A 27,127-nucleotide genomic window follows, 5' to 3' on the forward strand; every position below is an offset into this window, starting at 1 on the left:
CTTGTCATTTGTCTGGAGCTGGATTTGGAGTCGGCTACTTTTACAGTCTGGGTTTTGTCAGTAAGCCAGCTGGCAACCCATCGAGTGATGTAGGGGTTTATGCCCAGCTTAGTAAGTTTATCTATGATTCCAGAGTGGGGGATGGTGTTGAAGGCCTTGACGAGGTCCAGATAGGCTGTGTGGACTGCCTTACCCTCGTCCACAGCTCTGGAGACTGATTTGAAGAAGTCAGTCAGGTTCAGGAGACAAGATCGGCCCTTCACAAACCCAGAATGGGTGGGGTGCAGTGTTTGAAGATTGCCAATGTCTTTGTTTATAAATTCCATGATAATACACTCCATTCCCTTGCAGATCAGGCTCGTCAGACTGATGGGATGGTAGTTCCCGGGATCCAAGGTGGATCCCCCCTTGTAGAGTGGGATAAGTGTAGCTGTGCACTACTCAGTGGGCACAAAGCCTGAGGTGAGGCTATGATTAAACACGACACTTAGATGAGGTGCCAGTTCATTTTGTAGTTCATGTAGTACACAGCCCGGGATGTCATCTGGTCCCATGAATGCTGTATTCTTAGCTTTGGAGAGTGTGGTTTCTACCTGTGTGGCCGTGATTACCAGAATTTGGCAATCTTTTGGTATTGAGACGGGCCCTTTAGTGGGTGGGGGGGGGTGAAGCTGGCACTAAATCGATCTGCCAGGATAGTGGCAATATCATTGGGATCAGTATATTTAATGCCATTCTGTTGTAGCTCATAGCATATCTGAGCATTGCCATTTAGATTCTTGACATAACTATAGAATGCCTTGTGGTTGTCTTTGGAATCTTTGGCAATTTTATTTTCGTAACTAGCTTTGGAGGATTTTATGAGGGATCTCAGCTTCTTACTGAGGCTGGTAAGGAGTTTTTTGCATCCTGGGATTTTCCTCTTTTCTGCAAAATTTTCTTTCTTCTGTTGTTTAGTTTGTTTATGGCAGGGAACCACCAGATTGGCTTCCTTTTTTTTGAAGGAGAGAGTCTTGGTTCTATTTGAGATGGCACGATTCATGCACGAGTGGATGTGCTCGTACAGTGCCTTAGTGTAGGATTCAGCAGTCGAAGTTTCAGCTCCCGTCTGTATGGGTCTCATGAAGTTTGTCACTTCAGACTTGAGTAGCATGAAGTTGGCTTTGGAGAAGTTTTTTACAGAGGTTTCCTTACTGGGGGGTGGGGGTGGGATGTGGATGTCAAGGGTGAGTTGCTTATGGTCAGACCTGACCAACAAGGGGGTGACCACTGGTGTGGAGCATCTATCTCCCATGTTGGTAATTACCAGGTCTAGGATATTGGAGCCCCTGGTGGGACAATGGATTAGCTGATCCAGGGCATCGGAATTTATGAATTCCAAGAACCGTTGGCAAAAGGTGTTGGTACCAGAGTAGTTTTCCCAGTTAATGGCAGGGTAGTTGAAATCACCCAGTATTAGGGTGTTTGGTTGTATCTTAACATTTTCCAGTATATTTAGAAAGGTGTAGTGAGAATCTTGGGGCATGGTAGGGGATCTGTAGCAAGCTACAATTTGGATTGCAGTCTTACATAGTGTTACTTGCACCTGGGGAATTTCAAATGCATTGTGTTGGGCAACTAGCCTGGAGGTGTGAATATCCTTGGTGAATATGGACACTCCTCTAGCTTTAGTGTTTCAGTCCTGGTTTGGAGGCCAAAAAGTGCGGTAAGAGTTGTAGCCTGGTATTGCAGGGGTGCTCTCTGGAGCCTTGAACCAGGTCTCAGTTACTGCACAGATATCGATGTTCTCCACTTTTAGGAGTGCCTCGAGAGAATGCATTTTGAGGTTTAGACTTCTAGCATTGAGTAGCTTTACCTTTAGATTTTGCATGCTTGTATCTGTTATGGTTGTGGTTTTGTCCTTTGAACTTTGCCTAAAAAAGGCACTATAGGGGTGGCAAGAGCTTTAGCCAGTAACCCGAATCCCAGGGGTGACAGGTGCAGACCATCTCTGGCAAAACATTGTGGTTTGTCGATCATGTCATCCCAGGCAGACAGATACTGGATTCCCTTTGAATGACACCAGAAGCTTAGCCAATTGAAGTCAATAATTTTGTGCTTATACTCTGGTATCATACTGAGTGAAGGCAGGATGCTACTCAGGGCTAGGGTCATATCTGCCTGGGCCACATGATTCAATAGCTCTTCCATGTCTCTTTTCATGTTCCAGGGAGGTACGTCTCAAGTCATTAACTCCAACATGGACAACGACAGAGTCGTATTAGTACTTGTTGTGGAGTGACTTGAGTGCATGCGTTATGTGGCAGATCCTGGCACTCGACAGGCAGCTGACTGTAATTTTCTCCTTGTTCAGCCTGGTGAGTGGAACATCAGTGTGCCTGACTATAGTGTCACCTATGACTAAAGTGTTGGGCACATTGTCTTGCCTTAGGGGCTGTTGTTGGGTGGCACACTGGTGTTGTGAGCTATGTGTCACTTTGGTTGTGACTGGTGTTTGTTTGCTTCAGACGTCCTTGCTGCTTGGGCAGGTTAATGTAAAGGGCCTCTGCATATGTGGGTTTAGTGTTGCTATGTGTGGGTGTTGATGGTGTGGGTTTTGAAGGGCTATGTGTTGCTTGAGGTGTAGTGCAGGTGTTAACCTTCTCCTCTTGACTGTCTTGCACAATCTTGGCTGAAGAGAGCTTTGCTTCCAATTTGGCTATGTAAGTGCATCTCTCGCAGGTTGTAGTGTTGGGTGGTAGGAGGAGAGGGCTGTCTGTGTACACGAGGCAGTTGCTGCATTGCCCCAGTATACCCAGATTCACCAGGTGGACAGGAGAAATCACTGGAAGCTGACCCTTGGACATGCCTGTTTATGTGCTTTTTTGTAAAGTATAAGAGCTGTTTTCCCTTACCTTTACAAGGTACTTTGCATTTATAGGCTGTTTAGTGCTTACAATTAATTTCTCCTTATTAACGAGGAGAGTTAAGAGCTTGTATCAGTTTAAGGCTTCCTAGTGCTTTCCTCTGGATCATCAGTGTTCTATTAACATTATCAAATGTTTACCCCCCCCCCCAAAACCACAGTGATCCATACCAGTTAATTTTTGCCAACACCTTTACCATTCTTTCAGCTATTATAGACAAACACTTTATAATCATGGTTTAAAAATTGAAATGGGTCTCTAGGTAATACAGCCACTACAGCTTTCTTCGAAGATGTTGCTGCTTCCCCTCCTTTTAAAACACTGTTAAACAGAACCTTCCAGATCTTTATCATTTTCTTCCCTCCTAAATTCCAAACTTCCAGAAGAATACCATCTGTTCCTGGAGACTTTCCTGCAGATTGATTATACATCACCATTTTTATTTCATTCCCTCCTATCTTAACTGTTAGTTGTAGAGCCTCAGCTATCTCTAACCTTGGCATAATTAAGACCTCCATAATTTGTTATAAAAATGAGATTGTTAATCAGCTACTTAGTGTCATTTGACAGAAAATGTTTATTAACATGTATGCATCCCATGCAAATCTTGAAATTTGATATTTTACTGCCTTTGGTATCTTTACTACAAGAATAATACTATAAATGAGCAATGATATATGGCTGGGCATTTAACATATAGATAACTATGTAATTTAATTATAATTATTAATTATTCATAGCATGTTACTTATTAACAGGAAAGTTCACAGCCCAATATGAATATATTCAATGCCATTGGTGAAATTTATGCATTTGCTCACAGTTTTGAAATTGGTTACAGTGCTGTTGCCAAAATTCAATGCAGAAATTAACTTTGGAGCATGAGTGACAACATGACTACTCTGCAATGGTTCTCTCAGTGACTGCCAGCTGTGCAAAGTAGAATCACTGAATCTTTCTGTGCTACTAGACTTTGTTCTTTCTCCCCACTGCAGAGTGAACATGGAGCTGGTGTACATATGTTTGAGGGGGTTCCCCTACACTAGAGTTCAGGGAGGCTTGTTGCCTTGCAAAAACTTGCTTTTAGATTTGCTTTAAGTGATTTTCATAGATTTTACTTCACAAAAATGGCACTTGTTGAATTACCTTTGATGAATCATCATGAATCCAGATGAGGGTGGAAAGTGAACATCATTACTATGAATAATCAGCATTTCATTAAACATTTTTCCTGGAAATGGATGCATCAAGTATTACGTAATGGAGAAGAGTGCAATATTGGATTTGCTTAATTGATTACGTACATTTTAGAGACTGGTAAAGAAAGCATTAATGAGGTTACAGAAAGGGTAATGGTATGGAGTAGATGGCAGCCTCAACACATACAGGACCACGTTATCAGTTACTTCATTCACAACAGAAATGTTATTTACACCAGCTGATACAAAACCATCTTCATTAGTAACTTGCCACAATACAATACATTTAAACAGGCTCATATCATGAAGTATATGAAACACCAAGAGCACTTACCTGTATACCTTCAGAATATTTTCTGTGCGCACAAGCAGCAAATGACAAAAAAGGATGGTGTTTCATATACTTCATGAAATGAGCCTGTTTAAATGTGTGCTAGATAGACTGATCTCACAGCTTATGTACCTCAGCTCCAGAGATCTGGTAGAGGTCAGCTACAGGACCAGATTTAATAAACCCTGCAAAGTTCTTGAATTTATAAATTACACAGGTAATCATCCTAAATATTCATACAACCAAAATGGCAGGAAGATTAAATCCCTACAGTAGAATGCAGCTAATTTTCTACAGCCACATTCCTAACATATAATGCACAGTTTTACTTAATCATGTAGGAAATAGCATTTTTTTCCATTCACTGGTTACTTAATGTACATTCTCCTTAAATTACGTGGTCTTGTGAATCTATATTGTAATGTACATAACTTTTCACATTTCTTTTACTTATGTGATCAATGCTCTCTGCAGAGGTTTGCATCCCTCCTCTGTTTGAGTGGATGGCTCAGGATGTCCTGCTGCACTAATTTATTCCACTCTTCAGGGACTCCATTAAAAACAACTGTGGTATTAAACTACTTCTACAAATACACACACGAGCATTTTTCCAAGCTGGACTGCATCTTACTCATATAACATCAAATGGAAGGAAACAGCCCACATTATCCCAACCAAACATCTCACAGAAAGTTACAGAATGCCTCATTTTAGACTGCCTGTTTCATTCCACTAACATTACAGTTTCTCTACTATTTCAGTCTACTGCATATTAATTATTTTTGATACCGTTAACCAACTCTGTATAAATGACAGTGGTAAAGGACTGAAACCATCAATGAGGAGGTAATCTTGTTAATGCCTACACATTTACACATTTGCTTACCTAACGAGATCATATTCTCATAATTTTGCACCATTACTTCTCGGTATACCTCCTTCTGCTGTTCATTCAACATTTTCCATTCCTCTTTGGAAAAAGTCACAGCAACCTCTTCAAAGGTTTCTGGTACCTGAAAAGGGAATTAGCACAGGGTTATCTAGTCTCAGTCTTGTGATGTGTCTTTGATCTTCAACAACAGAACATCCACAATTCGTCTGCAAGAGTCAATAAGAAAATGTACAGAAACAGCAGTACCAAAATTAATTTTATTAAACAGGAATAGACATCAGTACATTCTGGATCATGACATGTCAGGACATTTCTGATTTACTGGTATAGAATACATACAGTTATTCAGTACATAAAGGTCAGCTTCAAATTAATACCTGTTAGCAGACTAAGTAATAACATGTAGTGTGTTATAAAGAGTCATAGAACATAGCATCTGGGTTATGATTCACAACATGATTTTACACAAACAGCTACATGTTGGGTTCACTATCAGAGGGGCCCAAGAGGGCCCACAGCCAGCAGCAGAGGAGGAACCAGTGGAGGCCTGCTGGAGTAACCAGCTGCAGGGGAATCACATGTAAGGCTGAAGCACGAGAAATACACTGCAGTACTGGCAAAGAGGTGGTACCTGGTCCACACCTATGGGCCAAAACAGAGGAAGAAAATAAAACATACTACACCAAGTTTATGCAGTATGGTGCAATGACAGACCACACTCTGCATCAGAGATTACTCAACACACATAACATAGAGGTGTGGGTAGGTGAGATGTGGCACAATGTCAGGGATCAGCAATGGTGACATAGATGGAAGGGTTATTCTGGTACACACCTGGGAATCTGGGTAAGATCTAGGTATACTGCATAGTAATGGGATGTTTCGTGGGGGGGTGCTCAAATGGTCTGGGTGGGTAAACACTACTGGGACATGGAGACAAAGGTGAAGCACAAGGTGGGACAATTTAAGACATGAAATGACATGTATCATGGGTCCATAGACTGGTACAAGTTAGACTGTTAATGATCACAACCACATGGCCTCCACTGCATCATGAAATGGCATCATCATCATCAATACCCGATGGGAAGGACGGCACAAAACATTGGTATTGTGACTGCCTCTCCATACAATGTACAGAGCCACCACAGAGGCAATGTCCATGAGGCTAGCCTTATCATGGCCCTATAGGCTCATCATCAGTATGTACAGCAATAATGGGACAACGTGGCACACCATGACTTCAGTGAGCCAACCCTGTCAGATGTTTACCCTAATATGCACAACTAAGTCAGCTACAAATATAGGTTACTTCATTTCTAATATTTTCTGGTTATTCTCAGAGTAAGACATATTCTTGAGATTGAATTCAACAGTTCTGTTTGTAGTACATGTATACTCTTAATGACAGCAAACCAGTACTTATAATCCCAATGCTTCAGAAAAATGCTAGTCTGCATATGTTTCCATTTCAGCTGAATAGTACACTTTAAAAATAAAACTACTGTGGTTTACTATGAAAGTAATTTCTATTTTCTAAATTAATTATTAAACAGCAATAGCTATTTCTTATAAAATAAAATATTCTGATCAGAAAATATACTAAAGTGTTTAGTTAATCTGAATGTAGCTGACAGCAAAGATCTTTATCATTTATTTTCTTTAATTTATTTGCTTAATTACATTGGTAGAATTGCCATATGTGTCCATTTTCAGCCACAGTCCCATGACAAATAATGAAATAAACAATTACATTTACAATGTTTTGGAAAGCAGAATAAGTAAGCTTAACTCAACTTAACCTAATAATAGATAGCTACAGGTATACATATTCAAACAACAAATGCAAGTTGATGTAATTAACAATTCCGGAAGCAATAAAAGATATACATAACAAAGTGATGATTTGTCTGGCATTGGTGCAGAGGATTAAGGAGCTGTTAATGAGTTGTTTCATGTGGTCAAAGGTTTGATTTCCACAGCCTCCACTGCCTAACTGTGTGACTTTGAACAAGAAATTGAAGATCGTGCTCCTTGGAGGAGTCTGAAAAAGATCCACAGAGATCGCTGCTCTACCTCAGTAACAAAGACAAATAAATGAAATAAAATTAAAGATGATCCAGCATTCTGTCACTGGACACTGAATGGTGCTAAGTACGTAATGATGCAGTCTTGAGAACATACTATGCTACATGGTGTGGAAGATATGAGAGAGACCATAAATCAGTAAATTGTTAAACTTACAGAGTTTACTTTTATTGGACTATCACTATACTTATGAATTGTGTGAACACGAGTACATTAGTTTTTCTTACAGACTACAGCAAACATAGAAAGTACACATTGACTGCTTGGAGGGGATTTTAGTGTTATTTTAAAGGTTAGAAAGGAGGAGGTGCTTGTTAAATAAGGAGATAGGAATTACCAAGGTTTTGGAGACAGGAAAACACAGAAGATAAGAGAGGAGCAGGATAAATGGTAAAGCATGGTAGATGCTTATCATTTGGAAAAGCAGAGGATCCAAAAGGGTCTAAGAAATGTTTTAGCTTTCAGCACTTTGGATAGAAGTTGGCAGAGGTTAAAATGCAGGCATATGCACCCTGGTTAAAAGATGGCAGACACTAAAACATAGTGCACTGGCTATAATTTGGAAAAGGTTGAAAGGCAGAAGTGCATACATTGGTTCGAAGATGGCAGACAATGAAATGTAAGTATGTGTAGAGACGTTAGATGATGGCAGACATTGAAACATAGGAGTGTATGCATGGTGGCTATAATATGGTAGAGACTGAAAGCTAGGAGTGTTTGCACTGGTTACACTATGGCGCACACAAGTATAGAAGTGTGTACAATGGCAACAACTTGGCAGATGAAATGTAAGAGTGTGTATACTGGCTACAGTCTAGTAGAGGTTATAAGGTAGAGTGTGCACACAAGTACAGCATGACTGCATAAGAACTGAAGATAAAAGGGTACTATTTTGGGTTTAGTAAGTAGAAATGAAAGCTGAAATTGCTTAATATTTTGGGGTCTTTCATCATGTTTATTAATCATATGTTGTCACAATCAGAGCATGGTAATATTTGCTTTTGCCATTTTAAATGCTGTAAGAAGCCACAGCAAAGAAATATAGCCATAAAGCATATTAATTTTTGACTGCTTTAAGTAATTCACATTTGGAAATCCTTGGCAGCAGTTGCTTTTACCTTGACTTGTGCATTTCTATCACTGCAGTTAAACAGATGTTCAAATATGTGAACAGAAATGTGTGTGAATATTCCAGTGTTAAAAGTCTGTATACTAAATGAATGTTGCCGAAACACTTGTCAATATACATGCAGTGCTTCACTTATGTATGTATGTATTTAGTTTCTCAACGTTCTGTCAAAACTCACTAATTCAAAACCACCACCAGTCAAAATAACCTTTTTTGCAAGGGGCAAGTCCCCTGCAACCCTCAACCCTGAAATTTTATATACATCAACTCCAAAGTCACACTACTGTGGAGAAAAAGACAAAAAGCCTTTAATACTGAGAGCCTGTAGTGTGCTTTTAAGCACAATGCAATAAAAACACACTGTGCTATTACATTTTTAAAAAGACAACACCAATGAATGGAACAACCAGGTGCAAAGTGTAGGTAAGCCATACGTATTTGTTGACCTGGGTGGAGCATGGATTCATCTGGACCATTTTCAAATTCAGCCCAGGTAAACAAATACACATAAAAACAATTAATAGAATGCGTTATGTTAGAATATGAACATAGGATCTGAAGTAATACATGGACTGACTATTCAAGGCAGTTAACAGAATGACTACTACACATCAGCGGAGTAAGAAAATATAAAACAAAGTACTCAAGACTTCCAAGACTGCTGCACACTGATAACAACTTAGTTTCGGCTTCCCCAGTGTGAAAATAAAAACTGAGAAACAACAGCCAGTGATATTGTTAGCCTGATTAAAATTCAGTTACTGTCTAGTAAGTACACTGCCTGGATGTCAGGAAAGAAGAAACAAAGAGATCCTGAATGTAAGTCAACTAAAAAAATGTAAAGCAAGAACACTGACTGGGAAAGAATCCTGCAGCTGTTCAGCAGAAAAGCAGTTCATGCTCCAGCTTTGGTGCAAGACATGGCTTCTAGTAATCCAGAGGAAAAACTAACTCAGATGTATTCAGAGATGATTAGAATAAACAAAACACTGATGGAGTATATCAACTCAAGTAACAAAAGGTTAGAAAAAAATGGAAGAAGCTTTGAAACAGATAGCCAGGAGCTGATAAGAACTGCAAAAATCAGAGGTTGAAATGAAGAAAAGGCTTGGTGAGTACGAGACTGCTCACATTGAGATGTTTCAAAAAATGGTAGAATTAGAGGACACAGCAAGTAGGGAAAATCTGAGATTCTCTTCTGTCTAGAAATTATGATGGCACAAATAAAGCAACTTGACTGGCATGTCACTGCAGGAACTGTTAACTGAAAGGGCACACTGTGTGTATGCTCTAAATATGGTCGCGAGAAAGCAGCCAAGACCTTTATTAGTAAAGATGCAAGCCTACCAGCAGAAAGAGATGATCTTGACACAACTTTGGCAAAAGGGCAAAGTATTAAAAGTTGGGGATAGTAGAGTATTTGCTGAAAATGATTATTCACTGTACACCAGGCAGAAGAGAACAAATCTATTCCAGTTATCAGGGAATGTCGACTGGCATGTGTGAGATTCAAGCTGCTGCATCCAGCTGTCTTCAGAATATTTTTCTGGAAGATCAAAGTCATTTTAAATTCAGAATAGGCCAAGAAAGAAATGCAAAAGTTTGCCCAACAAAAAAAATTAACTATCAAGCATAAAGGGGACTCTGCTTCTCATTCTTCTGATAAAGCACATGGAGAGACTATGTCATTAAAATCTTTTCCACTGTCCCAAAGGAAAATGTTTTAGAGATGGAGAAAAAGAACAAGAGTTAACCAGAACAACTAGGAATACCATGGAACTGAACCAGAATCTGGAGCTGGGAGATGGAGATGAACAGGAAAAAAATCAGCAACCCATAAATTAGTGAATAAATATGAGATTGCAAAGTACTGACTGCATTTGTGAAATATGGCTGTGTAACAATAAGTGGAAAGGGTGAACTTTTATTGAATTTTTAAGCTTGTGGGGAACTGAAAAGCATTTGCCTGACTTCACGTCATTAATGTTTGTAAGGACTCTGAGTGGAGGCGAGGAGGAAGGAAAAAAAGTAACTATAAGTAAAACAATTTTTATTCTTAACAGAATTTCTAGGAAACATTTCACAATATAAATTGCACACTTTATAGTAAAGTATTTTTAGTTGTTCTTGTATGTGTTAAAGCTATTAAAGTAAACAGATGCCTTTTTCCTTCTTCCTCTTCTCTTTCTTTTTTTTCTTGTATTAAGAAATGCAGGCATAACGGAGCAAAAAGAAAAGAAAAGATGGACAAAAGCATGTTCAAGTCAAAAGGCTATAATATTGGGTTGTTGAGGTGGGGTATGGGATGTAAAAGTACACAGCTCATAATTTATGTCCAGCTTATATGTTTTCTTTTACTTTTGCATAGGTGAAGGTATAATCTAATACATTTTAAGTGGAAAAAAGTAAACATCAGAAAGATAAATATAATGAATTTTTTTTATTTGTTAATAAAAGTTGCAGCTCGTCTTTCAGACTGTAGCAAAGAGCTGCATTTTTCTTTTTTCTCTCTTAGGCTTTCATGGACACAATCTGATAATAGGGGAATAAAAAAACAGAACACTAATTTCTTCAAGGCTAAATGCTAATGATTTCTGAAAACATGCAAGTTGTTTTCACACTGGGAAGGGTAAAGTTAAAACAAAGAACAGACACCAATTAGTGTAAGTAGAAGCACAGGAAATAACATGCATCTTAGCATGGATAACTTCAGATTAATTAGGACCAGTCTTAACAGCTGCTTATTTCCTATTAAATTGGTTAAACTTCATTATCTGAAGACGTACATCGTTAGGTGTGCTTGTATCGAATTAACAGGTTCTGGGTGTTTTTTTTTTTTTTTTTTTGAGGGTTTTTAATAAAACAAAATGTCTTCCCAAATGTGACATAAGTTCCATACTGATGACAAGAAAAAAATGTACAAAGGATTAACCTGCCAAGTATTAACATATACATGGATCACAAAAGCTGGAAATAAAAATTTAAAAAAGCTGCATATATAACAGGTGGGAATAATGACTTTTACCATAATGCCTACATTTTCCATATCATCTTTACAACTGTTCTGTTCCCTCCAGGTAAGACAGGTCCCGTATTTATGTTGGTCGCTGTATGGGTATGGGTCTGCTCTCTCCCTTTTGCCAGCAAATAGAAATTAATGCAGAGCTGATGATCGATCCAGACAATCTTGTTGACAGAACTGGAAGGTAGTTTTTATTTTTGTTTATCAAGGCTTTAATAAGAAGTGATGCCTAAGTGTAGCTGTCAGTTGACCAGATATTCTCAGTATGTGCCAGATTTTTGCCTTCTTTGGTTGGTTTCACATAAAATGGGGTTTCTCTGGCAAATCATCGAGGACTGAAGAAAATAATGGCATACTTTTGAGGTTTAGATTTCATACATTTCAGAAAATTTGTATTAATTCAAAACTTGTTGTTATATCAACTTTCTAAGTTTATAAGAGCAATATTTAAAATGTATCCTTAGCTTTGGCCCTTTGTTCCCCACATTATGACAGGGTTTGTCCATATTTCTTGCACTGAAGAGGTTGAGAGGTATTGTGTGTTTGTGTGTGTGTGTGTGTGTGTGTGTGTGTGTGTGTGTGTGTGTGTGTGTGTGTGTGTGTGTGTGTGTAAGAGGGAGGCAGGTAGGTAGGTGTGTGTGTGTGTGTGTGTGTGTGTGTGTGTGTGTGTGTAAGAGGGAGACAGATAGGTAGGTGTGTGTGTGTGTATGTATATATATATATATATATATATATATATATATATATATATATATATATATATATATATATATATATAAAAGGGAAAGAGATGGGTGTAAGAGGTAGGTACAATACCCTTCAGCTGTCCAGGTTTTTGCAAAATGTCCATATTTTTGCCTCTTACTTTCAGTCTGTTTCTAATAAAAGTGTGTTTTTCTGGAACATCCCTGGCAAATCATTTGATGACTGAAGTCAGAAAATAATGGCAAACATTTGAGCATCAGACTTCATAGCCTTCAGAAAATTTGTACTAATGCAAAACTTGTTGTTCTGTTAACTTTCTAAGTTTACAAGACCAAAAATTAAAATGTGTCCTTAGTTTTGGCTCTCTGTCCCCCCATTCTGCCAGGTGCATTTTTTCAAGAAATTTAGTTTCAAGTGCATTTCTAAGGAATTTTTTTTTCTTAAATGGTACTACTTTAATGGTGCAGGACTTTCTTTGCAAGCTATGAAGTACATTTTTTTCACTTTAAATGTAATAGGGATACTAACGTAAACAGGTGCTTTTCTTTTTTTCTTTTCCTCCCTTCTTCTCTCTTTTCCTTTGTTCAGTTTTAAGAAATGTAGGCAATGCAACATAAAAAAGGGTCTGGTTAAGACAGCATGAAAAAAGAAACATTCTGGTGCTTTTTCTCATGCTTGCATAAGGAAATGACTGGGTCAAGGCCCTATGCTTTATCCAGTAAGTCGTTTTAACAGAAAACAAGTAAATGAAAAAGAATATTGAATATAACTATTTTTTTTCCAGGGAAACAATGTATCCTTAACAGTTTTGTGTCTGGTTTGCATATCCCTAGAAGACAATCTGATAAAGAGAAATGGCTTGGAGAAACTGTTTACTGAAAGCATTCAAGTGTTTCCTCAGCTGGGAGAGCTATAGAGAAGACAAAAACAGACAGCACTTACTAAAAGCACACACTGTACAATGCAGCTTAGCATGAATAAACTTTCCTTTTGGTTAACCCCAGTCTGTCTGTGTAGCTATCAGTTTAGAACTTTTGTTAAAACTTCAAATTTTGAATATGTACATAGATCTGTGTGTTATTAAGTTAATTGGTTTTAGGGGGTAAAAGAAAAAACATTTGTAAGATGTGACATAGGCTCAAATGGATATGACAAGAAACAACTGCATAAAAGATCAAGCTGCCAAACAATATATGCATGCAACATAAAAGCTGAAATTAGACATTTAACAAAAAAGTAGTTATGCATAAAAGGTGGGAATAATAACTATACAAGAAAATGATGCTTTTTGTAATGTCTTTAAATCTGAATGGTCTCACAGATAAATACAAACAAGAAAGAGTAGTGAACTATATTAAAAATGTAGAGTGCAAATAGCTATGAAAGAACTGAAAGTGAATTTGATAATGAAAGGTTTTCAGGACTGTTATTCAGCAGACTATCTGGGGCAAAGTAAAACAGGAGTACTTTTAGCAATTGTAAGAGGAGCTCCAATAGTGATAGAAGAAAAAAAGATAATAATGGTGGATTTGTAGTACTAAGGGGCTACTTGCAAGGAAGGAGGATTACACTAGCATGTATTTATATATTCCACCTAAAACTGCTATAATGGAGCTTAAGAAAATTTTAGGAGAAATAATCATCTTTCATCAAGGAATATTACTTATAGGTGGGGACTGGAATTTGCCTGGGGGGCACAGACAGGGAAAAAATAACAAAGGAGGATACATTTTTGAAGAAATCTATAAAAATGTTTTGCATGGAAGATGTTAATTGAGTACTAGGAGTTTGGAGTGAATTTACATATTATTCTCCAACATGCAAAAACTGGGCTAGGTTAGATAGAATTTACATTTCACAGGAAGACGTTACCTTAACTGAAGGTCTTCTCCTCTGGTTGTAAGCTACCTATTCCTCAAAGAATCACACCCATTCTTATGTTAATGATTTTCAATCTCCTTTGCAAGCAGACCTTCTGAAAGGCAGCCTCAGACTCCTTTCCTCTTATACCCCCAACCTTATCATCCCATGTACTGAACTAAAATGTTGGGAGCACTCCCATCTTATCCATGGCCGCAAGACTCTGAGAACCTGTTCCTAAACAATTAAGGATAGTCTCTCTTTTCCAAATTCAGGAAAGAAAGATCAACAATTGTATCTGTTTCAGCCAGCAAAATATAAGGGTTTCAACAAATTAATATTACATAAACCAGACCTTTACTTTCAAATGTTTGTATGGTTGAGCACTTTTGTATGTTTTTAAACACCTTTATTGAATTATGACTTGTGACACAGGCAAACTTACATTTATATAAAAGTAATCAAACCATATAACAAGTTCACATTTGCAAACTATATTGTTATACATCATATAATATGAGCAGCATTGCATAAATTTTATTCCATTCCTGCCTACTCTTAAACCTCATTCTTCCTCCAAAACATTTTTCTGCATGCATTGTTTCCACAATTTCTATTTTTTTTCTATGTAATTTACTCCTACCGTTTTCTAAAGATCCTAACTTTTCTGTTCTTTATCTCTTTTACAATATTCACTTCAAGTAAAGTTTGGTTATTCACTTCAAGTAAAGTTTGGTTTAGATTTTGATTTCCATTTTCTGGTAATTGCTTTTTTGGCAGCCTCCAGAATTAAACTCACTTACCTTGGTGAGCGCCTTCGGCGTGAGTATGTACCGAAAGGGCTGCTGATATGGAGATATCCCACAGGACTTATTAAGGACTCGCTTCTTCACCAAGAACTGATTGCTTTGTTTAACAGGCAAGGCTGTGAATTACTTAAACTTTTAATTGCTGACAACTCTTTAAAGCTGTCAAGTCTAAATACTGAGATTTGTAAATTGGATGCTAGTATAAGAAACGATTTATTGTTTGTACACAAATTCAATGATTTTAAAGCTGTTGTTGATAGTGTGGACAAATCTGTTAGAGAACTTAGGATGAGGAAAGACAAAAAGTTGGTTAGGGACAAAAAATTAGTACAATAATGAGAGGGCTTACCCTGACCTGCCATTGGGGCAACAAAGTTCTCAACAGGTAGAGACACACAACAATATGGATTTTGAAAGTGATGAATTGAACAAAGCTCACAGTAATGAAACACAACCTTTAGGGAACAAACCTCTGAGGAGGTTGCAAAGACTAATGAATAAGAGGAATGGTCAACAGCACAATTTGAATCAAGGTATGCAGTTACAACAGAACTACCAGAGAGGGAGAGGGGGGAGGAGAGGGGGTCAGAATAACTCCTATTACAGGAGGAATTAACTGGGAATGGTTAAACATGACTTGATGAAATTTGCACTACTGTGACCAACACAGAAAATGACTTTAAGATGTATACTTTGAGCCTGGTTCCTGTCACCACCACTTGGGTGGATTTGTTTGAAAGAAGTCTGAACTTTGTACTGGCCAAGAAGGCTAATTTATAAGATAGCATTTTACAGCTGAAAATGTTTAGTAGGAAATTGAATTTAGCCCTGTATTTTAGACATGCCAATAGTGAAGTTGTCTCCAGTCTTCATTTAAAAAGACCTAGCACCTTTATCCCCCTCACACATCCCATGGTGGGTTTGTTTGAGAAGTTATGTGAAAGGAATATTAGGGACCACATTCAACAGACATCGGTCAACAGTAGCAACAACCTGACTCTGGATGAACTGAATTTTCCAACAAATTGATTAGTGTAATGAAGCCGGACAAAGGTGGGAGGTTGGTGATCATGGAAGTCAACGATTACATTAGTAGGATGTCAGAAATTCTATATAGTGATACCTACATTGAGGTCTCGCGCAATGAACTCAACATTGCTTATAGGAATATTGACCTGGTAATCAGTGAAATGATGCTTAATGGGCAGATCACCTTGAATGAACATGCTTTTTTGATTACACCACATCCACGGAGTCTGTCTATTTTCGGAATCCCTAAAATTCACAAATGTATCAATAACCCACCACTTCATCCAATAGTTGATGCTAAGACGTCTAAGACTTTTTGTATGGCTTAATTCATTGACTCTAAAGTCAAGCATGTTTTAGACCATTGACCGTATTTATTAAGCGATTCTTGGGACATTTTATCAAAGATAAATCAGGACTCCTATGACGACAACTTATTAATGGTGACCATTGATATTTGTGATTTATTTTCTGTGATTCAGGGAATTGATTGGCTCTACGACTTTTTATGTTGTAATACTGATTTAGAACATAACACTATTCTCACAGTTAGGACCTGCATGGAACTTGTCTTGGATAACAATTTTTTGACTTTTGAAGGACAATTATTTAGACAAGTGCAGGGGGTCGCCATGGGTGCCTGTTGTGCACCAGTATTTGCTAACATAGTGTTGTCCCAGTGGGAAGATCTGTTTGTCCTGAATTCACCTTATAAAAATTCTTGGGTACTTTATGGTCATTACCATGATGACGTTGTCCTTTTATGGAAGGATGAATTAAAGGCCTTTTTTGAGTATTTGAATAACACTACCTCATTTTTAAGGTTCACGATGAGTGTCGACAAAGACAGACTCAACTATTTGGATGTTACCCTGAGGAAAGATTACAGCAAGAAAATTTTGTTTCTTTGTTGTATAGAAACCCACATACTCCAATTCACCTTTACATTTTGACAGCTGGCATACTATACATAAAATAAAAGCCCTAGTTAAAGGGCAAATTGTCAGATTAGCCAGAATGATTTCAGAAAATGATGGGTTTGATAATGTGTGTGTAGTTTTAAAGGCAATGTTGATTAAAAGGGGTTACCCTGAACAATTTGTTATGAACATCATGGACGAGGTTAAAACCAAAAGGTCTGATGGTGTATATTGTACACTTCTGGGTAATAGGTTGGGTTTGGGACCAACATGCCCTTTAAACAAAGAAACAAAGTTTGAGAGGGCATTTGTATTACCATTTACCATCATTTTTTTGGATATCCATAATATTATTATAAAATATTGGAATGTGTTTACCCTTGATCCGGAAATATCCATCTTGGTGGGTAGTCTTCCTACTATTGTTTATAACAAATACATTTCTTTGAAATGTATGTTGGAGAGGGCCCCCATACATATGGGTAATGGTGGAAGTTTTAGATGTGGGAGATGCCCCCAATCTAAATTCATGGTAGAAGTTGAACAGATTAAAATTAAGAACTTTGGGGTGATTATACCCAGGAAAAGGTATTTTTGTTATTCTAAGGTATACATTGCTGTGTGCCAACTTTGTGATGGGTTTTAAGTGGGTAAAACCAAAAGGGCTATTAAGCAGAGAGTCTATCAGAATATGTATTATATCACTAACAAGAATGAGAAAAATGCCCTTTATAGGCACATCAAAGATCATCCCACCCATTCTTTCAAATTTTGTGTTATTGACATTGTTGAACTAGGGCAACAGGAGGGTCCCTTTGATGATTACTTAGAATTCTTGGAAATGAAATGGCAAGTCAGGATGAATGCTAGTGTACATCCCGATCTGAATGACAGAATCTCTTTATGTCCCTTACTAAAACTAAGATCCGCGTACTGTATTTCATTTTATGTCATTCAGTGTATGACAAAGGGTACTGTGATTATTGTACTGTATTTATGTTTTTAATGTCCATTCATTTATTTGCTCAGGAGAATATTTTTTTATATATGTATGTCTGTTGTTCATGAATTTCTTGCCCTTAGGGGTTATAGCTATTATCAGGATGGTAAAAAAGAGGGTATGTCATTTGTATGCACAACCAATGATTTGGTAGAAGTGTGTATTTATACTTATGTCTTTGGTTTTAAATTTATTCTGAAGAAGTATTGTACTTGGAGACGAAAACACTCAATAAATTTTTATTTTTGGTACCTGTGGCGTTGTGGTTGTTGCCTCCAACTCTTGGATTTATTAATAATGAATTGCTTCAAAATAGTGGTCACAGACTATTTAACAACAAATTTCCCTGCAGAACTGGATCCACTTCCAATTTGCTTAGCGGTCGAACTGCTCCCCTGCAGATGCCATCTTGATGGCACTGCACACATCCATGGCTCACCTGGAAAACAAGAACTGTTATATCTGATTATTCATTGACTTCAGCTCTGCCTTTAACACAATTATACCCCAACATCTGATAAAGAAACTGATTCATTTGGGTGTCAGCACTACCATGTGTAACTGAATTTTGGACTTCCTAACTGACAGGCCACAAAGAGTGAGTGTAGGCAATAACACCTCAGAGTACTACACTGAGCACGGGGGTCCCTCAGAGACATGGTCTCCGTCCTATGCTGTTCACCATGCTGACCCATGACTGCTTAGCTAGAAACAGTTCAAATCACATCATCAAATTCATGGATGACACTACAGTAGTAGGCTTAATCAGCAATGGTGAAGAAACGGCATACAGGGAGGAGATGTAGCATCTAATTGACTGGTGTGACAACACCAACCTGGCTCTGAATGTAAACAAAATCAAGAGGCAATAGTGGACTTCAGGAAAAACCATGAGGCACATTCCCCTCTCACAATCAAATGAGAAACAGTAGAAAGGGTGAAGAGCACCAAATTCCTGAGGGTGCATATCACAGAAGACTTAACAAGGTCCACTAACACAAATCACATTGCCAAGAAGGCACAACAAAGGCTCCACTTCCTACACAGGTTGAAGAGAAAAAACTTTTCATCTTCGGTCCTCATGACCTTCTACAGAGGCATCACTAAAAGCATCTTGACAAGCAATATCACAGTATGGTACAAGAACTGCAAGGCTGCAGGCTCTCCAAAGGGTATTGAAGGCAACAAAGAGGATCACCAGGTCCATGCTTCCAGCTATACAGGATCTGCATTCTGCATGGTGTCTTGAGAGAACTACAAAATATTGCCAGAAACTGACCACACCCAGCTCAAGGATGGTTCTTCTGCTTGACTTCAGGCAAGTGCTACAGAAGTATACATTGCAAAATGCCTAGATTCAGAAATAGCTTCTTTCCTCAGGCTATCACACTACTAAACCTGAGTAGCAATGCAAACCAACAGGTCACCTAGTCAGAGGCCACACAGTCTGAAGGGAATCTCTTTCCTTAAAGTGCAATCAACCCAGTGCTAGGTTTTTCTCACCTGTGCAACAGCTCACTGAAAACTTCTTACTTTTTTGCACAGTAACTCAAAGAACATGTTACATTCCTTACAATTGAAAGTGCTCTAGTCTCATAAGGCTCAAGTCTCACCTGTGCAATAGATCTACCTGTGCAATACTCAGTGCTGCTAATATATAGAGATACAAAAATATAATTATGTCCTAGTGTCATGTGAAATGTTACAAATGTTTTTATTTATTTATTTATTTATTTATATCTGTTATATTTGTATGCATTGTCTGCACATACAGCTCAAAGCAACACATTTTCCTTTAACTGCACTGAGGTGTGAGTCTAAATGACAAAGTTTACTTTGACTTTAACCTTGAATTGCACTGTTATGAAAGAGCTAGTTAATATCACAACTTCGTTCAATTTTGTAAACAATGCTCTTTACTGTGATGCAGCATCTGTCGAGGGGCGGTTTATTCCATTGTTTCCCCAAGAATCCACAAGTGTACATGACAGTCTCAGAGATGTTCACTATATGAATGATTGAGACACATAACATTTCAGAGAAAAGAACTTTAAAAGATAGTTGAAGTTGATGAGCTACATTGGTTGGAATATAATAGTTTATGAACAAAGTACAGTTGAGTGAAGGAAAAGGGTTAAGTTAATCTAGACCACCGCACAGGGTATAGAGATAAGCAGTGGTGTATGGTGCTGCATTGTCCTGTGGAAAACCTGGAAATTGGTGTAGGACTACTCAAGTTTATGAAATAATGGAGATAAAATAGAAAAATAAGTTAAGACTGGCATTAATCAGTTAAGCTAGCCTTATACCAGCCTCAAACTAGGCAAATGTTACAAGCAATTGCACTATTTATTTGGAGGTTAAATTTTAATTATCAATAATACACCCAAGGAGAGTAACTGAAAGACCCTGCCTCAATTGCTTCAACTTGCGATCGGGTCCCTTCCTACCTAACATGGACCAGCTCCTGATCAACCAATTAAAAGGGAAACAAATTTTGCCCAATCATTTTTTCCCAGTAACAAGTAACTGAGAGACCCAGCCTCAACTGCTTCAATTTCCGATCGGGTCCCTTCCGACCTAACACGGACAAGCTCCTGATAGAACAATTAAAAGGGAAACAAGGTATGACAAACAGAAAAAGGTTTATGCAACTGTATTAATTTTTTAAAAGTAGTTGCCTCCTCGAGAGCAGGCTACCGAAAAACGCCACTTTTTAACATAATCTTAGGTTCCTTAAATCATTCAAATTAGACCCAGTGAGTTTCTTTTGAATATTCTCTTTCCCTCTATAACCTGTAGCCTTAAATCTAGACTGTTCCCAAACCTAATCTATAGGATTACCAGCACTATTTGGTTCACCTGATCTATCTTAGCGGCATTGCTGATGGATTGTTTTTTTTTTCCTGTGAGGTTCTGCAAATTTGGTGTAGCCTTGCTCGGGCTAACTCCACTCCCCTACCCACCTCCCATTTCATTTCCTTTATACTCCTCTCGAATATTGCACAGACCCCTCCTCCAATTCCACCCATTCCTGTTTTTGGGCACACCCCACTCCTGCACACCTCCATTCTCTCCTTCACCAAACATTTGACACTAGCCACTCCTTTCTCCCTTCTGTGTAGTGACTCGCCATGGTTACCTATTTCAAATTTTTCATATAACCTTTCTTTAGGCCCGACTTTAACCTCCCTCTTACCTAATAACCCTCCTACTGACATGTCCTTTTCAATCCAAGCCTTTCTTTTATTGCCTCCCCTTCTCCTAATATACACTCATACCTCCTATAACTTTCACCTAACACCAACTTATTTTTATTCTGCAAATTCCAATGCCAATGTCTACACACATCCTCTGCAATGCTTCCCTATCTGCTCATCTATCTTTCCTCTAAATACTATCCTTCCAAGAATAAAAATGCCAGCTTTCCCTACCACCTCTTTAGAATATAAAATAAAATACCTACTATACAAACATTTCCTCCCCAAGTCTCTGCTACTGTCAAGTGATATTCACCCAAGCCCTGGTCCAAACCCTCTGCCCCCAGTCAATAATGTTAATTTCCCAAACCAACCCTACCATACTCCTCCAAAAAAGCAGGTATCTTTTTACTCCATGAATCTTAGAATTATCCTAAACAAAATTAGTGAATTCCACACCTGGATGGCTAACCACACCCCTGATATAGCTGTCCTGACAGAAACCTGGCTGAAGCCGCAAAACTGTGACAGGAATATCCTCCCCCTGGATATAGATAAACAAAAAAAAAAAAGGGAAAAAAGGGCTGAAGTGGCCATCTTACTACTTCAGGTCTAAACCAACCCTCTCCATCTTTTTCACCTGCTGAACTCCTGACAGCTAGCTTTAAACTTAACAATTACACCACCATCACAGTTGTAGATATCTATATTCCCCGCGGACATAACATTACTCTTCTAGAAAAAACATTCTCTCTTACCTTTCTCAAAACATCTAAAACAAAACCAACCTTCTCAGGATGTAAATATTAACTGGCTAACTCTTCAGTCCCCAAACACTACTTCATGCATTAACTTACATGGCTTTGTACAACTTATCACAACCCCCACCCATATTAATAGATCACATACCCCCAGCTCTCTCATCGATTGGATTTTAGTCTCAGATCCCCACAAATACCATAAACCTGAAAGTCTAACAGACTCCTTAAACGATCACTCTCCTGTAAAAGTTCTTAGATACACTCTTCATCTCATTAGACCTCACAGATACAGAATCTGTCGCAATTATCCACTTTCTGTCCTGAAACTTTTAATGCCCACTTCTCCAGGATAAACTGGACACATCTAACCCATCTACCTCTTGATGAAGCTGTGAAGCTGTCCACTCTTTCAATCTACTTTCCTTAACTCACTTGCTCCACTCTGCACTGCTCACATCAAATCTAATATATCTCCTTGGCTTACCAATGCCACACGCATGCTAATGAAAAGTAGAGACAGGGCATGGAAAATGCGGGTAAAAACTAAGCTCCCTTCCCATTTGCAAAAATATAAAGAACTAAGAAACTGGCAAAAAAAACACATGAACACCCCCAACTGCCCAAAAAACAGATTCCAAGAAAATTTGGAACTCTATAAACCAAATCTTGCACCCTGGTAACCCTTCCTCACCTAACCCCTTCCCAAACAACTCACCAGAAGAAACAGCTCCCTTATTCAATTCCTATTTCATTGAATTCATATCTAAGATGATAAATTCCTTCCCCTCTACCACCAACACTATGAACGCTTCCAAATTCGCTCCTACTCTCAACTCTTCTACCACTTTCTGTACCCACTAACTATATACAATCCTTAAACCCTGCTCTTCTTCTGATGAGAGTTTGCCTCCCTATTTCCTACAAATTGCTGCCGAATCCCTTGCTCTCCCCCTGTATCAATCCCAATAAATCATTTCATCTCAGAATCAAAGGTCCCATCTATCTAGAAAGAATTCTACACCATACCCATTCACAAAGGAGGCAACTCCACTGACATCACAAACTTCAGACCCATCGCGATCCTCTCCCCACTCTCAAAAATACTGGAAAGTGCATACATAAGCAAATCATGAATTACTTTCTTCAGGAAAACTTGCTCACACCTACACAGCATGGCTTTGGCCCTAAACATAGTACTACCACTGCCCTTATATCCTTCATTAATACTATTGCTCTATAATAATAAGCTGGTCTCCTGCCTATTTCTCGACCTGTCAAAAGCCTTTGATATGGGCACTCACCCTCTTATGCATAGGTTCATAGGTTGACACTAGGCTATCGGCCCCTTGGGCCTGTACAAACCTAGCCATAACAATTCCATGGCTATTTCTTCCCACAATATTTACTTCCCTGAACAAACTGACTAATCAAAGCTTCTATGCTTCTACTGTTCCCTAGTTTTCCAGCTATCTCACTGACTCTATCTCACTGACTGTCTGCAATCAGTGAGATGGCTCTCAGCTCTCTCCCCTCCTCTTCCTGTCAAAATGGGTGTCCCCCAAGGATCTATCCTTGGCCCATTACTTTTCAATGTTTTTCTTTCGGCTTTTCCCGGTTAGGGGTCACCACAGTGGAACTCCGGTCCGCTAATGATTGGCAGCAGATTTTCAAGAACACCGAGGTGCCAGCTCAACGTCCAACCTTCAACTAAGGCACGCCCATTTACGCATGTCTTTCGAACGCCCACCCAACCACGGGGAGGACATGCAGACTCCACACAGAGGGAACTCCCCGCACTCCAGCCGAGAATCGAATGGGAGAACCTCTTGCTGTGAGGCAACAACACTACCGCTGCACCACCGCAGATATTACTTTTCAATATATTCACTGATCTACTCTACACCTCCTGTCCATAGTCATCCATTGTACAATACGCTGATGACTCCACCGTCATCACCATCACTGATACTCTCTCTGACTTTATCTCTGCAACTCAAGCATCTTTTAACTCTGTCGAATCCTGGCTCTGTGACAACCAGCTAATTCTTAACCCTAAAAAAACAAACTTACCATTTCTTCCCAAGAACATCGCTCATCTTAAATAAACATTTTCTGTACTGTTCCCTCAAAAACATTCCCATTAATGTTGAACCTAGTCAAAACATCCAGGAGTAACAATAGATGACCAACTCAAGTTTGATCTACATGTATATAACTGCATTAAGACACACCAAAAACGTGGCCTTCTTTATCGAAACAAAAAGTTTCAAACAAACAAAGCAAAAATAACCATCTCTCATGCGTACCTCCTACCTAGCCTATTATATAGCTGCCAAATTCTTACCAATCTTAAGTCCACACTACTAAACTAGAATCTACCTACAACAAGGTTGTCAGATTCGCTGCTCATCAAACATAAATCACATCATTGCCTTTCAATTAGACACCTAAAGTGGTTTGAATTACCTCACCAGCTTCTACTCTCTCAACTGCAAATAATTCACTCAATACTATACCTGCAAGCCGCCCAAGCCTACTTCCCCTCATCTCTCAATATTCCCCCACTAGGTCTCTACGTATCTGACCTTAACCTACTACAAATATACAAACCTAAGACTAAAATTGGTTGCATCCTCTACAGCTGCAATCCTACCATATCATGGAACAAATTACCACTAGAAATCGTGTCCCTCAAACATTCAAACCAATTCAAAACTGCCACTAGAGAATACCTACAAACTCACTGGTCCTGCCACTGCACTCATCCTCCCTGAACCACCTTACTATCCTACAAGTCACTCCGCTACCTGATCCTCTTTCCTCGGCGTTCATGAAAAGTTTGTATATTTGTAGTAAGGCAATCAGTCAGTTTCACTTGGGTGTAATAACCAAAACTACACATCTTTTTAGCTCTTTAAAGTATCACTGTACTTCATTTCTCACTTCCATTTCTGATGTCACATATCTCATGAAATAACTACAAACGCCATGGATTTTTTTTAGCTGTTTTATTAAAAACTTTGTGTTGAATAACTTATTTTATTTGTGCTTATTATGATTTTCCAGTATTATTTTCTGAAAAACTGTATTTCATTGTATGTATACATTGTAACCTGTTGGCACTGTTAATTCTAAAATTGTAAAAAATGTGGAGCTTTTCTCCCCAGGCCTCCGCTGAAAAACGGCTACTCGGCTCAGTCGGACAAACCTGGTCAACAAATATAAAATAAAAATAGTCATCACTCAATAATTTTCTGACATTATGACTTTTATATTAAGGTATCACTGCAGATTTTCAAGTACTTTTAGGTGGCTTGTTTGAAGGTTATACAATCTAGCACTGTATTCACTGATGAGTCTTGTGGATGGGGTACTCAAATCTCCCTGGCGTGACACATAGCCTTTAGATTTACATGGGCAGCAACTCATGTTTTTTTAACTTTGGAACAGATATACTTGTCAACATCTAAATTGCTGTCTTCTACTGTCCTTATATTATTTAATGACTTTTTATAATCTAAAGATTTATTTTTTAATCACAATTTATGTCTTTATCAACTCTCATGATACCACATTTAATGAGAGAGAAGTCATTACTACAGCACCAGGTATTTACAGATGCAGACCATCTTGGAGAATCTTAGTATCCTTTACTGAAGCAATTATGTTAGCAAATGTTTATCAGTATAGTTGGCTATCCATAGGCCACTGCTCTCTTCTGTATCTGAGAACAGCTCAGAAATGAAGAAATGGTCACAGAACAAAGTTCATTTGACACCACTGATGACCTCTGTTAAAACAGACTGCATCATGTTAACCAGTGCTTCACCCACTGAATTACATATGGCTTGACAGTGGTACAGCGGATAGTATTGTCATCTCACAGCAAGAGGTTCCATGGTTCGATTGTCGGCTGGGGTGCCTTCTGTGTGGAGTCTGCATATCATTCCTGTGTTTGTGTGGGTTTCCTCCCAGATTCCAAAGACATGCAGTAGGTGGACTGGACACTACATTGGCCATAGGTGTGAGTGTGCATGTGAGTATGTGATACAGAAGTGCTAGCCACAGGCAGTGTAAACATTAGCTTGTGACTGGATGGATGGATTTAAGGATTTGAATTATCATATTAGATCCTTACATAGAAGAGTGGCTCGAGACTTAAAGTCAAGGTAAACAGCATGCACCATTAACTTTTTATTATGTGCTGCAATTACCTCTTCACAAAGTCATAAAGTTCAATATGTAACATCTTCTTTTAACAAAGCCATACTGTCCCATGTCTAACAGATGTAGGTCCTTTCTGTCATTCTGTGTAAGTGCAATTATAACAATGCCAGTGATCACAGAATACTACCCAGGCTGACAAGTCTAAAATAGTATGGGTCTGATCTCACCCCCCACACCTCTATCACTAGATGCTAGGGATGTTTTCACTTGCTAACATTTTAATAACCATAAAAAAAAGCCAGCCAGTGTTCGACAGGGCTGAAAGAAATGATTGGAAATCAGGCAAATTCATTCCAAAAATATTTATAAATGAGAATAAAAAAAAGTTGTTGTCTTCAGTTGGACTTCATCAGAAGTGATTAAAACATTGTTACACACAGTTAAATCCCTATTTTTGCCAAGTCATGTGACTACTCAAATCATGTGGTGAAAAAACATAAAAATCAGTTAACAGTTTGAATAGCACATTAAAAATACATAAAATATAAAATCATCTAGACTTAAAAAATAAATATCGAACTACATTTTATTACATCCAAATTTAAAAGCTTTGGTCCACAGAGAAAGACGGTGGAAACTAAGACAAAATGCTTCTGTTTTCCCAGGTTTGAACGAAACCATTATCAACACTCAAACTGAAAACAAAGAAAGTTCTCAATCATGTTTCTTTGCTTACTCTGAAGTTTGCATTAAATTGTTTTGCATGGAAATTGTCCGTATTGTGTGGATAATTAATTATACTGATAATGTGCTAAATTCAGAATATTTTCCTTTCATATTGTTGATGTAGTTAAACAATACACTGTTATTTTCAACATTTGAGACAAGCTAAGCTAATGGAGATCTGATTCAAAAAGCAAGTAGTTTCTGTACCAGATTAATCTAGATTTGTTTTTTAAGACTACAGTAGTTTTTGAAAGTTAAGTAGCATAGTGTCTTTTTTTTCTGACATATCTTGTTAATTTTGTGATTCCACCAAAGCCTTTCTATTATTGAATTTATATGTACATTTGTTTATTAGTGATTGCAGAAGTTATACTGATCAGACT

The 27,127-nt window shown here is 38.2% G+C and overlaps 1 protein-coding gene across 1 annotated transcript in view; it reads right to left on the reverse strand.

Moving 5' to 3' along the window:
- The window catches only part of LOC122809574 (zinc finger protein 84-like), a 225,570-nt gene that overhangs the window by 166,446 nt on the left and 31,997 nt on the right, over positions 1–27,127 (reverse strand). Inside the window, exon 2 of the mRNA XM_044081173.1 lies at positions 5,323–5,449. Coding sequence (XP_043937108.1) covers positions 5,323–5,449 — 127 coding nt within the window. The remainder of the gene's footprint in view (positions 1–5,322; positions 5,450–27,127) is intronic.

Source organism: Protopterus annectens, chromosome 1.part1, assembly GCF_019279795.1.
Source record: "Protopterus annectens isolate FY-2018-M chromosome 1.part1, PAN1.0, whole genome shotgun sequence".
In the NCBI taxonomy this organism is placed as follows: Eukaryota; Metazoa; Chordata; order Ceratodontiformes; family Protopteridae; genus Protopterus; species Protopterus annectens.